We start from the raw sequence: 13150 nt of genomic DNA, 5'->3' as shown, positions 1-13150 counted from the left end.
ACACATGATTCTGTTTTTTTTAATACTTTAAAGGTGACATCAATGTGTTTGCTAACCTAAAGCACTCATTTATAAAAAAAAGTTTATTGCACGTTTTTTAATATTTAATATTTTTCATTATATCAGATAAGCTCAATGATCAACGTGTATTAGATCGGCTAACAACTGCAGAAAATTAGTTTTTCTAAGTTTATTTGAAACTATGCGTTTATTTTTTATTTTTTGTAGCTATGTTTAAAAAAAGTGTTTTTATGAAATTGATTAGTTTAAATTTAACGTTAGTTGTAATAAAAACAGTGAACAAAAAGCTGCATAATGGAGGTACCAAGTAATTTAAGAGAAACATAAAATTTCGTCTTATTATCATTGACTCCAATGCTTTTAAGTTTGTTGTTTCATCTCCTCCAGGTCCAGGAACGCTCCATGACACTATGTCACCATTGTTATTATATTAGAATTGAAATTTTAAAAAAATTATTTTTGCATGAACTAAAAAGTAAAGATACTACTTTGCAGTTAAAGTGAATAAAAAATTGAAATGCTATTATTGACGCTTATGATGCTCAATTAACTTTGGTAATAGGTACTACTAATTAAAAAAAATAGTAAAATAAATTGTGTGATATAAATCAAAATTTATAATTAAAAGAAAATACTAATTCTTTTAAGGGAAACGTGATAGATCGCCTTACCATTATGGACGCCACTGATGCTTTGTTAATTAATTTTAAAAAATGGGCACTACTGGTGTTATAGTAATTTTTGCAATTTCAATCGATTCCAAATTTTTTAATGTAGGTATAATGTATTACATTAGTAAATTTGATACCTATTAAAGCTGTTTTAATATTAGGCAGTTTTAATAAAGATAGTGAAGAAAAATCTTTTTACGGTTCCTCGAAAGGGTTTTAAGTTCCAGAGAAAATCGCATGATTGTGGTAAATTTTGATATTCCTAGAGCAACAGCAATCTGTCAAATACTCAATACATTTAATTAATTTGATGTATGAAATTTTTAAAGGTGTGTTTTGCTTCATATAACGTAACTTAAAGGCCATAAAAATAATAAAAAAATTTAAACAATTATAATTACTTTAATTTTTATTCTTTTTGTTGACGTATGCTTTTCAGTCTTGTTCAGTATTGATTTATTGAATTTTTTTTTACCCCGTATGATGAACGGATATTCAGTTGTTGCATATTTTATTTTGATTCCAGAGATATTGCTTACTTTGTTGAAAACGGATACTTCAAATCATATTTACATATTTCATCCTATAATGTGGGCTTAACTGTTGGGTACTTTTTAGCGACTCATCAGAAAATACGAATACCAAAGGTAAGTATTTTAGTTTCTTTTTCACTATATCGGATCGGGTTTTTTGTACTTTATATATTAAAATTCAATTAGTTTTTATTTATTTATTAAATTCATTTCAATAAAATACGTATTTCTTTCGTAAAAATTTTGAATATTACCTTTATTTATTCAAAATAAATTATTATTATTATAGTAACTGTGTCTCAACATCAGATATTAATGAAATTGTTGAATTGTAAACATAATCAGTAAGCTGAAATAAGACGATTATCGTCGGTGTGCTAGACAGGCCGCTTTGAGTTGACATCTACAAAACAAATTTTTTTAATAATTTCAATAAGTTTGAGAATATGAAAAACGAATTAATTCTAATAAATAATAAAAACGTAGTATATCGATGCTGCGACAGTTCATAATTCATTTGAAAGGGTTGGAATAATATAATAATAATGCATAATAAGGTATATTTTCGATAGAAGACTTATATCAAACTGTGCCTTATGTTTTTCTATATTTTTTTCAGGCAGATATTTTGCAAATTTCTTGAATTTCCTCTTAATATAATACACAAAAACATCTCGTTGCACTGGAAATAGGGCTGTTTTTCTCCGGAAATACTTGCGTGAAAGTGGCTTATAATTATATTGCCTCAAGTTCACAAATAAAATGTTAGACAATAAAATGTTAGTCAAACAATAATTACTCAAATTTAAAATCATAAAACTAGATATTTAGGAGTATAGCACTTATATCCCATATTTTTTCAAGTTAGAAAAAATATAATTTATTGCTCAATTAGCCAGATTTTTTTCAGGCCATTTGCAATTAATCATGCGTATTATAAGCTGTTTCATTAAGGTTTATTACAATAAGCCTAAATTAATTTAGTCTTAATATTTTTGTTGCGTTTCTTAATTAGCCTAAAATATATGAGCTTATTCTATTAACCTTGAAAAACACAGCTCTAATTAGACAAATCTAAGCACGTTTCCAAATAACCTGGTGCATTGCAAAATGTACGGCGCTTTTTTAATATTCAATTGATTTCAAACTTTTCCAATTAGCCTACAGATATATGTAAAAGTCATATTGTGAGACAGTGATGGACAGCGTAAAATAAAATAGAAAAAAAGTCATAGCAAATTTAGCAAAATGTTTCAAAGCTCGTTTTAGCTAGCACTTTAATTCTACATAGTCATATCAGGCTACAATAAGAAAACTTAACGCCTATTGGGTTAATCTAAATTAATTATGTGCCGAAAGAGTTATTTTGTAGAGATATAAAAAGTGTATACATCTGAAAAGAAAATTTATTTAGTAATTTATCTGAATATTTGTAGTGTTAGTTACCACTTAAGATTTAAATATTTCACATAAATAGTATTTCATATCACATCCAATATTAATTCCTCAACTTCGATCAGCTGTTATGGATCTACAATTGTAAATATTCGATTCTCTATCTGTAAATACATCGTAATCGATTTGGTAAATATTATTTTACATGTAACTCGGAACTTTTCGTTATCGTTCTTGTATATATTATTTCATATTAATCGGATTTTTTTTAGTGTAATTAATTCATTATAGTGTACTTTCAATTTCGATATCATTCATTTGTTGCCAATGGCAAGTAAATCCGTTGAAGAGGCAAGTGCCGTAAGGCAGATACCTCGAAAATAACACTCACATTAAAGCATTAGAAATTTTGATTCCATATCTTTTCTTCCAAGACTCATTAATCAATGCCTAAGTAGTTTCCAGAATTGTCAACTGCTCCGAATTCGACGAAATATTTTAGAAAATTAGTTGAGAACAACAATATGAGATTTACAAATTTTCAGGTTAATTTTGCTAACATTTTAACTCATGGTATGCTGGCAACTTTTCCAAAAAATTTATAGCTTTCATAGATTAAAATTTTTAAAACGTAGTGGGTAAAGATTTCATAAAAGTTGGAGCAAACTTGTCACTATAGCTACTACTTAAATTTTTTTTTAAACTTTTATAACGAACGATTGCGGTACGGATTACATATAGGCTGAATCATTTACCTTTGTAAAAATCACAAATGGATAATTTCTTTGAAAAACAGAATGGAAACAAAGCAATTTTGCTACCACTTTTTAAACTTTCGTATGGATCGCATAACTTTTAAAAACATATTAAGTGACCCGCTTGTGTTGAAAAGCTGAAAACGGTTTAACTGTAACAAAGTGGAGTATCACATAAGCATTTGAATTATTTAGAAGTTTTGAATTAAAACCCTATAAAAATCGAATTTGCTAAACCAATAACCATACATTAAAAGACCACCACTCGAAAATATTTATCCACTGTCTAGAACAAATTGTCATCTCTGAGTTTCAGGATCCCAGATACATTTTCATGTCCACTTTTAAAAGAAATTATTAGCATTTATATAATATATTTTTTCCTATTTATAAACAAGTATAATGTGTAAATAGCTGTAAAGTACATATAGTGTATGATTTGTACTTTATAATAAGGAAAATATTAAAAGAATTATTTTTCTTTCAGGTCGTGAATATTATAGGCTGGCTTACAGCCATCACTCTCAGTCTGGCCGTCTTGTATGGTGTTTATGACTGGAACCAAGGAAATGTTCCAGGAATGTTTGTCTCAACTTTATACGCATGCACCAGTAAACTCGTCTGGTCTTTGGCACTGGCCTGGGTTACAATTTCATGTATGACCGGAAATGCAGGTATGTAATACTCTAAGATCTTAAGAAAAAATAAAACTTTATATTTGGGATTATTTTTGTAAAGTATTAGAATGAAATTTACGTCAAAAATCATTTGCAAATCGATGCAGTTTTGGCCTTTCCTACATTTATCAAAAAGAAGTTTTTGGAGTCGCACAACGAGTCAATAAGAAATATCTCACACAGCTTTTGGTTTTATGATTAAATTTTATCTTACTTCGCGATTTCAGCGGTTTTGAATGGAACATTTTATACTCGCAATTTATGTTCTACATATGAATCAAGCATATAAGATCTTACTACAGATTAGACAAAAAAAAAATATTTTTCTTGAATTGACAATTGAATACTTTCAGCTCCAGAAGAAGAAAACGTGAGTCTAATCATGTGATTTAAATCATGTGACTGGTTTAACGTTACTGCAATTATGACTTAATTTATTATGCAATTTTGTTTATCATTAATTTTTGAATCATATTTAATGGGATACCTGCAAGTGACGTAGTGTGGGTATCTCGATCCTGATTGGTTATTAAAACGTGACTTTTGTTTATGCTAGCAACTGTTCTTTTTATTCTACTTCGAGGAAGCCAAGCCTGTCAAATACCAATTCTCTTAAGTAACGCAGCCTATAATCTTTCACAAATATTTCAATTCTACCACTATATAATAACACAAAGACAGGCACGAAGCCATGTAGAACACAAACAAACTTATTATGCATCGAAGTTGCCAAGTACACAAAACAAAAATATATAACAGTTGCAATTAAATACATGAACAAATAATAAATTAAAGTTAAGTAAAAGAAGTAGACTAGAAAGAATAATATTTCAACAAATTTGATTTGCTATACGGCTCTCTATTTAATTAACTCAAAGTTAATTAATATTTTAAGTTATGTAGAGAGACTTAGCTCAACTTTAATACTCCATATTGCTGATAAAGATTAGCTGGTGCTGACGTCATAGGTCACATGCATGGGTATTGGTTGTCTTCTTCTTCTTGGAGTGCAAGTACCCAATTGGATACCTGAAAGCGACATCATGAGTGTGTCGAACATGATTGGCTTCTTAATCATAGCGTAAACGAATGCCACTATGACATCTCCTGCAGGCATCCAGTTGTAAATGAGCTATAGCTTATAAGCTATAGCTAATACTATAGCTAATACTATAGCTTATAAGTTGGCAGGTATGTCAAGAAATATTTTGAAATGACATTTAATTGTTTAAAAACAAAAATAATTTCATGGTGCATATTAACTAGTCAGTCATGAGAAACTACTATATTTTATGTGAATTATGATTCTATTTCATAGACTTTGCTACAGCAGTCCTAAGTTGGGATGCTTTTGTACCATTCGGACGACTCACATACATGACATACCTAATACACCCTATCATACAGTTTGTGTACATCGGAAGTACAAGAACACTGATTAGGTCAGAACACAGGACTTTAGTAAGTGATATTTGTTTCTTATATAATTTTAGTTCGATTATAAAAATAATTGCTTCCATAATTATGCTTCATCTAACATAATTATATTAATAACTATATTTAATAAAACTAATTATATTCAACCCTTAGGAAAATTACCATAGGTTTGCCATAAACAAATTACCATCGGATATACCTGTAAGGTTTTACCGTGGTTAAATTTTGCCACACACTTTTGCTTTAAGCATTTGGTAACATTTTTTCATAAACATGCGGCAAATTTTTGCTATAAGTGCATGGTAATTTTTACCATAGGCATTAAGTTTTTGGCAAACGTATATGGTAAAAGTATATGACAAAATTTTACCATAGGTAAAACCACATTGGGATATCCAATCGTATTTTTTATAAAGCAAATTTTTGCCATGAAATTGTGATTTGCTATAGCCTTTGCTTAAATTTTTCCATACGATAAAGCAACTTTTCTTCACAGCCCTATGGAAGTTTATCATACAACTAACTATACATAGAAAAATTTATTCATAGACAACAATAAACAAGAGTCATTGAATTACAGGGAACTTTCGGTGCTTTTTGCAATGAATATGCTACCAGAGTAGTTATAATAAGAGAAATTAAGGTGAGAGATCAAGTCATTAAATATGTGAGAAAAGACAATAATTATGTTAGAAAGCAAAGAAATTTTACCGGACAATACCTGGAAATTTAAATCTTTACGATTAAAATTAATTAGAAAACAATAAAGGCAATATTAGTAACGCAAAAAATAAAATAAACTTACAGATTTTGTTAGTTCTCTATTGTTCATTAATTCAAAATCAATCACAACAACAAATATTGAACACAATATCGTAGAAAGACACAAAATATAATATTTGATGTTAGCGAAATTCATTCAACATTACTGTAGCCGAGAGAGATAATTTGGTTCTAGGTTATCAAGTTGTTTATAAAATAGGCTAAGTTCAAAAATTGAGAAAAATGTTGTCGTAACTAGTAGAATATTGATTAATTTCAAGAAGTTTAAAAATCGATTTATTCAGTTATTCGAAAAAAGTAATTAACATTCTGAGTACAAAAATTTAAGAAAATAAAATAAAAATAAATAATAATAATAAATAATCATAATAATAAATAAATAAAAATAAATTAAGAAAACGTTTTGTCTTTTTTGCCAAATAATGCCCCGTCGAGATATCAACGACACGCGCATTCATTGCCGTCTACTTGCATAACCATCTAGAAGTTATGCTACTTGATGGTTATGCTACCGGTTATGCTAGATGGTTATGCTTGATGGTTATGCTAGATGGTTATGCTAGATGGTTACCATCTAGATGGTTATGCTACTTGTCGGCAGTGAAAATTTTTGGTGTTGAAATGCTGTTTTTTCGCTGAAATAATCAAAAATAATTTTAAATAACCATAAATTTTTTTAAGAGGGGCGAACTTTATTGAAAAGCACTATTGTTTTTGATGGATTGGTATAATTAAAACAAAACTGATCGGGATCGTCGGGGTTGCAGTAAAACACGCCTACTTCCTTCACCAAACATGTCTACTCTCCCTTATGAATGACGCATGTTTATAGCGTGTTTCCATTAGTTTACCACTTGCCTATGGTACTTCCCTTTAATCATACCATAAGACTATGGTGTCCCACCATATTATGTCATACATAATCAATGATTAACATAGGCTTATGGTGTCTTGCCATATAAATTTCTATGGTAACCATCGGAGTATGGTGTCTTGCCATATAAATGCCATACGAAATTCTAAGGTATCTTGCCATATAAGTTTCTATGGTTGCCATAGGTTACCACAGATTACCATAGGCCTAAGGGATACTTAAAAATTTAATACAAAACATACAGTTTTGTTTAAGAAAAATTACAATCTTCGTGGTTCGATTTCTTTCAAAGTACTTGAGTATTCACTAGTGTCATCAAAAAGTACAAAAATGCATTAAGGGATGAAAAACTGTTTTGATTTCACAATTGATTGATTGATTTTGAATTCACAATTTTCACACTTTGAATTTTGATTTCACAAATCTTCTTATAATCAGAGAGCAAAAAAGTTTGTTGAAAATTTAAAATTGTCTATCTCGTTAACGCATTTAATAAGAATAATAGGTATTCACAAAAGTATATCTACATTAAACTTCTATTCTATTATGGCAGGATATTTGCACGATATATGGCTTTTTGAACACAAAAGAATAGCTCAACTACACACAAGATTAGTATTTAATTTATTTTGAATCATCATCATCATAAGGGCAGGACAGCCCTTTGTGAGCCTTAGCCTTCTTTAGTAGTTTTTTCCAACCCACTCTTTTGCTGGCAACTCTCCGGCAATTCTTTACTTTAATTACAAAAAAGTCTTGGACTAAAATTAAAATTTAAATACGGTTTTATAAAAATCATCCTTTCTCGTAGGACAGGGGTGGCGAACCTTAATGCACCAACGTGCCATTTTTTAAAAAATTGTTTAATGAGGTCATAGACGTGTCGTCAAATAATTTTGACTTCGTGATTATTGGGAAAATAATACAAAACAGTGTCAACTCAAAACTCTTTATTTAGTATGAAAATAAAATACATCTTGCAATGTTATACGCGTAATTCAACTTAAAGTAACATCAGTGTGACTTCTGTTATTGCAGATTAGATGACAAATAACTTATATTAGGTAAGATGTTAGCTTAAGCAGGACTATAATTTTTTTTTGCTAGTCATTTATAGTTAGCTTGTTTTTTTATGGTTATTAATTGTTAATTCTTTTGTTAATAATTGTTTTTTGTTTGTTTTTTGTGAACTTCAATTTAATTTTTAATATGCTTCATATTAAACTTTGTGAGCGGTGGTGTGCCCAAAATATTGTGTCGCGTGCCATTGGTTCGCCCTCCCTGTCGTAGGAGATCAAATCGTTCAATTTTTGTCGTATATAGAGAAAAATTCCGCGACCCAATGAATTTCCGGAATTTGTCTACAACTTTCCGCATTACATTTCTCCGATATTTTACTCCGGACATTGTTAATACCTTTGATCTACTTTCGCGTCAAAAAGGTTAATGCTATTAAATTTTTTTTTATTCTAGTCGCTGAGTTTATACAATTCATAAAAAGTGCAGAGCACTAACACCTGCACGCATTGTCAACTATAAAAAGTGCTTCTTAAAGAAAAGTCACTTCGTAACTTCACGATTATCGAGAATATTAAACTGGTAAACCATTCCCACGATAGCCAGTTGTCAAATAACCAACGAAAAAGGGGAGTGTACTTCAAGCCGCCACCAGGAATAGAACCCTGGATCGTTTAAATGACAGCTCAGTGCCTCAACCACCTTATCTGTTATTTGTTGCTTAAATTAACCACCTAAAATTCCGATAAAAAAAAACTTCGAAAAAAAAAGAGTTAGCTTCTTAAAATAATGCATTGACACTCAATAAAAAAAATGGTAAAATGAAATGTAATTGCTTTTCCAGCTTTTTATGTACTGTGGCAACGTCGTTCTGGGTTTTATGATGGCTTGCATATTTAGTCTTCTGTTCGAGTCTCCATTCATGGCTTTAGAGAAAGTTATGTTCTCATCAGTTCATTCTAATGGGAAAACAAAGAAAGCTGAAGAAGAAAGCAGCCCTAAATCAACATTTCAAGCTAAACACGCTTGGATCGACCCCGTTCTCCAGACAAATCCAAATGTCAGTGTTATCAATGTCAAACAATTTGTTCCAAATTGTTAAATTATGGCTACGTTGTTATACTCCATAAGAGCTTATGTAATTGCGTTTGATATTTTGACAAAGATTTAATCACTTGTAATAAATCCATCACATTCCTATTTAAATATTTATGTGCATGTGATAATAATGACCAGAAACTTGTAATATGTTCTATTTCCCTTTCGAAAGTTTCAATTATTGTGAATAAGAAATTTAGTTACTAAAAGTTTTACAACTGAGGTAGGTTGGTTCTGATTTGAACTAAGAGATTAACTTCTTCAGATCTGATATATTCTAAAAAGGAATAAAAAATATTTCATTATTCCCATTCCCATAGAGAAAAAATTTTTGAAAAACGTGAGAAAAAATATCATGCCTGCACAGTCATATCTACCAAGAATGTGAATTTGAAGAAAATGTGCGTGGGTGTGAAGTGTTTTCATAAATTTAAATTTCAGTAAAAAAAATAATAATAAAATTTACAAATGCAAACCCTTCAACTAATATCCATAATTTCAGAACGTATTTCTTCTATTGGTAAGAAATGTTACGTACTATTATTTTAATAAATTGGACTTAAAAGAAATTCGGCCACTACTCTATGAAAAGCAATTTAAAACAGAACAAAGCAATTTTAAACAGAAGTATAAAAAGTTGTAAGGTCAAGAAAACTGAGTTGGGCACAGTAGACCTTGGCCCTCAATGGGCTGTCACGCCACTGAGTTTAGTTTCTAAAAAGTTGTTCATTGAGTGACGTGTTTATTTTTTTTTTTTTAAATTTTGAAAAGGCAAAATTTGTGATATCTACAGCAACAAAGAATTCTTAACTGAAAATGAAAATATTACAGACAACTCATTGGCAGCCTTTTTCTTATCGCATAGTATACTATCTAAAAAGTATTCTAAATAGTGTAAATATAGCCTTTCTTTTTTCATTTTATTATCCTTCATATCTATCAGACTAGGATAACCGGGGAGCAACCCACCAGAAGATGCGGACAGCAGCGGGGGAGGTGGGTTCGCCGACCGTACCTATATTGTCCTTTTCTATTTTAATGTTTATGTCATCCATAGGTCGACTATATGTCTTGCCATGTCATAATTTTACCTCTTTGAGTCATGTCAAATCCGATGAATCAGTGAAAGTCCACCAGGTCTGGTACTAAACCAGAACAATTCTAAGTCTAAAGGTCATGTTTCTAAGTTCTCATAACAGCTTCCACAAAAATTCTATTTGTTTTAAATTTCTTTGCTTGAGTTCACTACTACTCAAAAAAGTACTTCGCAAAGAGTCCTTAATAGAGGTGGGTACATTAAAAGTCATTACAAAAGTTAGTCATCTGTTTTTAATGTTTTCCTAAATCATAAATATCCTGAGCTTCATTATTTTTAATATGTTGGTGAAATTCCTGAAAGTTTTAGTTATTAATCATTTACCTGACTGGCTCTTATGTTGCACTAGTGGAGATTGTGCCTTTATGAAAAGTGTGGTAGCAGTTTTGCATATAAATTAAATGGAAATTTTCTTTAATTAGCTACTAATTTCATTTTGTTAAAAAATGCAACAACTGTTCGAATTCAGAACAAGATATATATCACGTGATATACAGTGAAGCTTCTGCGAATTACCACCTCTTTGTAGCGACCTCCTCTATTTACGACCACTTTTGGTAGGCAAGGAATTTTTTCCATAGGTTTTGTGTTGGAAAAAACCTATAGGAGAGACCATTAAAACCTCTCCCATCAATCGAGCGAATCTCAGCATCAAATGCGGAAAAGGTCAAATAAGGAAAAACAAAAAAATATCAAAACAAAAAATACAAACTAAACAAACAAGTAGATTAAAATGTATTCAAAATAATTGTGTGAGGCTCGTATTAAGAGATCTCTTATTGATCTCTGAAGGAGATCTACAACCTCATCGTTACTGTCAGAGTATGCTAAAGACGATGCTATCAAAATTAAGTTGAAAGTTAAATAAGAAAAAAAAACATTTCAGAAAAAACTAAGCATCTTAAACAAACAAACCTCTTCTCCTCTTTCAATGCTAACGAATTTTTCTGAAATAAAATTAATTGCAAACTTAAACAAAAAACGTAATTGTTTATTTATTCAAAATAGTCCTATCATTCCTAATTGGTAAATTAGTTACTACATATAATTATATCTGTAGGGATCATTTATATTGACGCTGATTTTTATTCATCTATCCAGTTTTTATGACGCCAACACAAATGGCATTAACGTACCAAAAAAAGTACACTGACTAAAATTAAAATCGTTTGCGAAAAATCATGTACCTTCGATAACGTTCGAGTAAATAGAGGTAACCCCTAGGAACGACCAACATGCATTAACAGGGTTCCTGTGGTCCTTGAAAAATTTTCGTAAATTTAGGTTAATGCTAAAAGATATTTCTTATATTAATATACCACTTTGTTGCCAAGTGGATTAGAAGCCAAGTTATTATTGCATACATCCTTGCCTTGGGTTCTTAGACAATTTTTAGCGGTAGTTACACAGAAATTAAATTATCGACATTTAAAATTTACAAGATCCTCGGGAACCCTGATTATTTTACTATGGAACAGACCAAGAGGTTTCACTGTATAATTTTATATCATTAATAGAAAATCGTAGATAAAGATATTCAAATTTACCATTTGTAAATGCTAAGAATAAGAGAATTGTGTCACCAATCATTATACAATTTTTAAAAAAAAGAGACCATTGCATTTTAATAAAGTCATGTTCAAAAAATGAAACATTGGCATTTAAACTACTACTCTATAATTGTCTATCCCTCTATAACTGTTTAGGTAAAAATGTATTAGTTAGCAGCGCTGTAAACGTTTAACCCTTTCGCTCCGAGTGTCACAAATACGTGCCAGCATAAAACCATATCAACCAGGGTAAAAAGATAAAACTGGTAATCAAAGTAATTCTTTAGCAGTTTATTTGTGGGTGGAGTTATAATTGTTTGATTTATTTAATTCACCATTACTTTGTTCAAAATAAAACAATTTAGTTATACTTTGAATTAACATAGATTATATATATGATTAAACTAACAGTAATTAAAGTAAAAGCAAAGTAAGTCTGTCAAATTAGAAACGACTACAGTCGCAGTTAAAGTTACCGTTTTTTTATTTAATTACGTCCTGATCCTGATTTTGTACGAATGCTTTTCTGAATCACCCGTCCCCAAGGGGTTAATGAAAATAAGATCTTGCCACTAAAAGCTTACAAGACAATACACACGGTTTGCAAACGTACCAAATAAGACATGGAGATCACTACATGAAGTGGTTGCTAACATTAAGACGGAAAAATAGTAACATTTAGAATGGCAGGTAATTTACAGGGGACAAAGGTGCCTCAGAGACATCCATGAAGTGGAGATGATTATCTATTAGTCCAGGCTATGTCAACAATTACAGTCACTACACATTCAAGATAATGTTATTTTTAAATTTAAGTGAAATCTAAAGCTTGCATTTTTTATTAACTTTAAACTAAAATCTTTTTTTGCTAATTTAAATTAAATAGACTACCACTTTTTAATTTTTCCAGTGATTCACGTTTAGACTTAAACCCGTGAGAACCTTATATGAACTTATTCTAATTATTAATCAACCGAGGAGATTTCCGTATCCTGATCTGCGGCAGAATAATCACCAAGTCTTAGCAACTTCGGCCTGCGAGAAATTAGAAAAAAACATCACAGAGACTAACTCGAAATGCATAACTCGAATGTTAAACCAAACAAATGTCACCAAAATAGCTTAGTCGGTTTGCACGTTTCGTTTCTTCCTCTAAGATAAAAATTAACATTTGTAGTTCCTTATAGTCATTCGAAGAAAGAACTGTTCTCAAATGATGACTCAGGGCGTTAATGAGGTAATA

General features: G+C 30.3%; 1 protein-coding gene across 1 annotated transcript in view; it reads left to right on the top strand.

Moving 5' to 3' along the window:
- The window catches only part of LOC107445360 (nose resistant to fluoxetine protein 6-like), a 107710-nt gene extending 98317 nt beyond the window's left edge, over positions 1 to 9393 (top strand). The window contains exons 13-16 of the mRNA XM_087159088.1: positions 1219 to 1339; positions 3863 to 4049; positions 5371 to 5513; positions 9008 to 9393. Coding sequence (XP_087015214.1) covers positions 1219 to 1339; positions 3863 to 4049; positions 5371 to 5513; positions 9008 to 9265 — 709 coding nt within the window. The 3' untranslated portion in view covers positions 9266 to 9393. The remainder of the gene's footprint in view (positions 1 to 1218; positions 1340 to 3862; positions 4050 to 5370; positions 5514 to 9007) is intronic.
- The last annotated feature ends 3757 nt before the right edge of the window (positions 9394 to 13150 follow it).

Source organism: Parasteatoda tepidariorum, chromosome 3 (assembly GCF_982258835.1).
Source record: "Parasteatoda tepidariorum strain Cologne lab strain chromosome 3, Ptep-v5.0, whole genome shotgun sequence".
Lineage (NCBI taxonomy): Eukaryota > Metazoa > Arthropoda > Arachnida > Araneae > Theridiidae > Parasteatoda > Parasteatoda tepidariorum.
The sequence above is the reverse complement of the archived record's forward strand: the minus strand, read 5'-3'. Positions and strand labels throughout refer to the sequence as shown.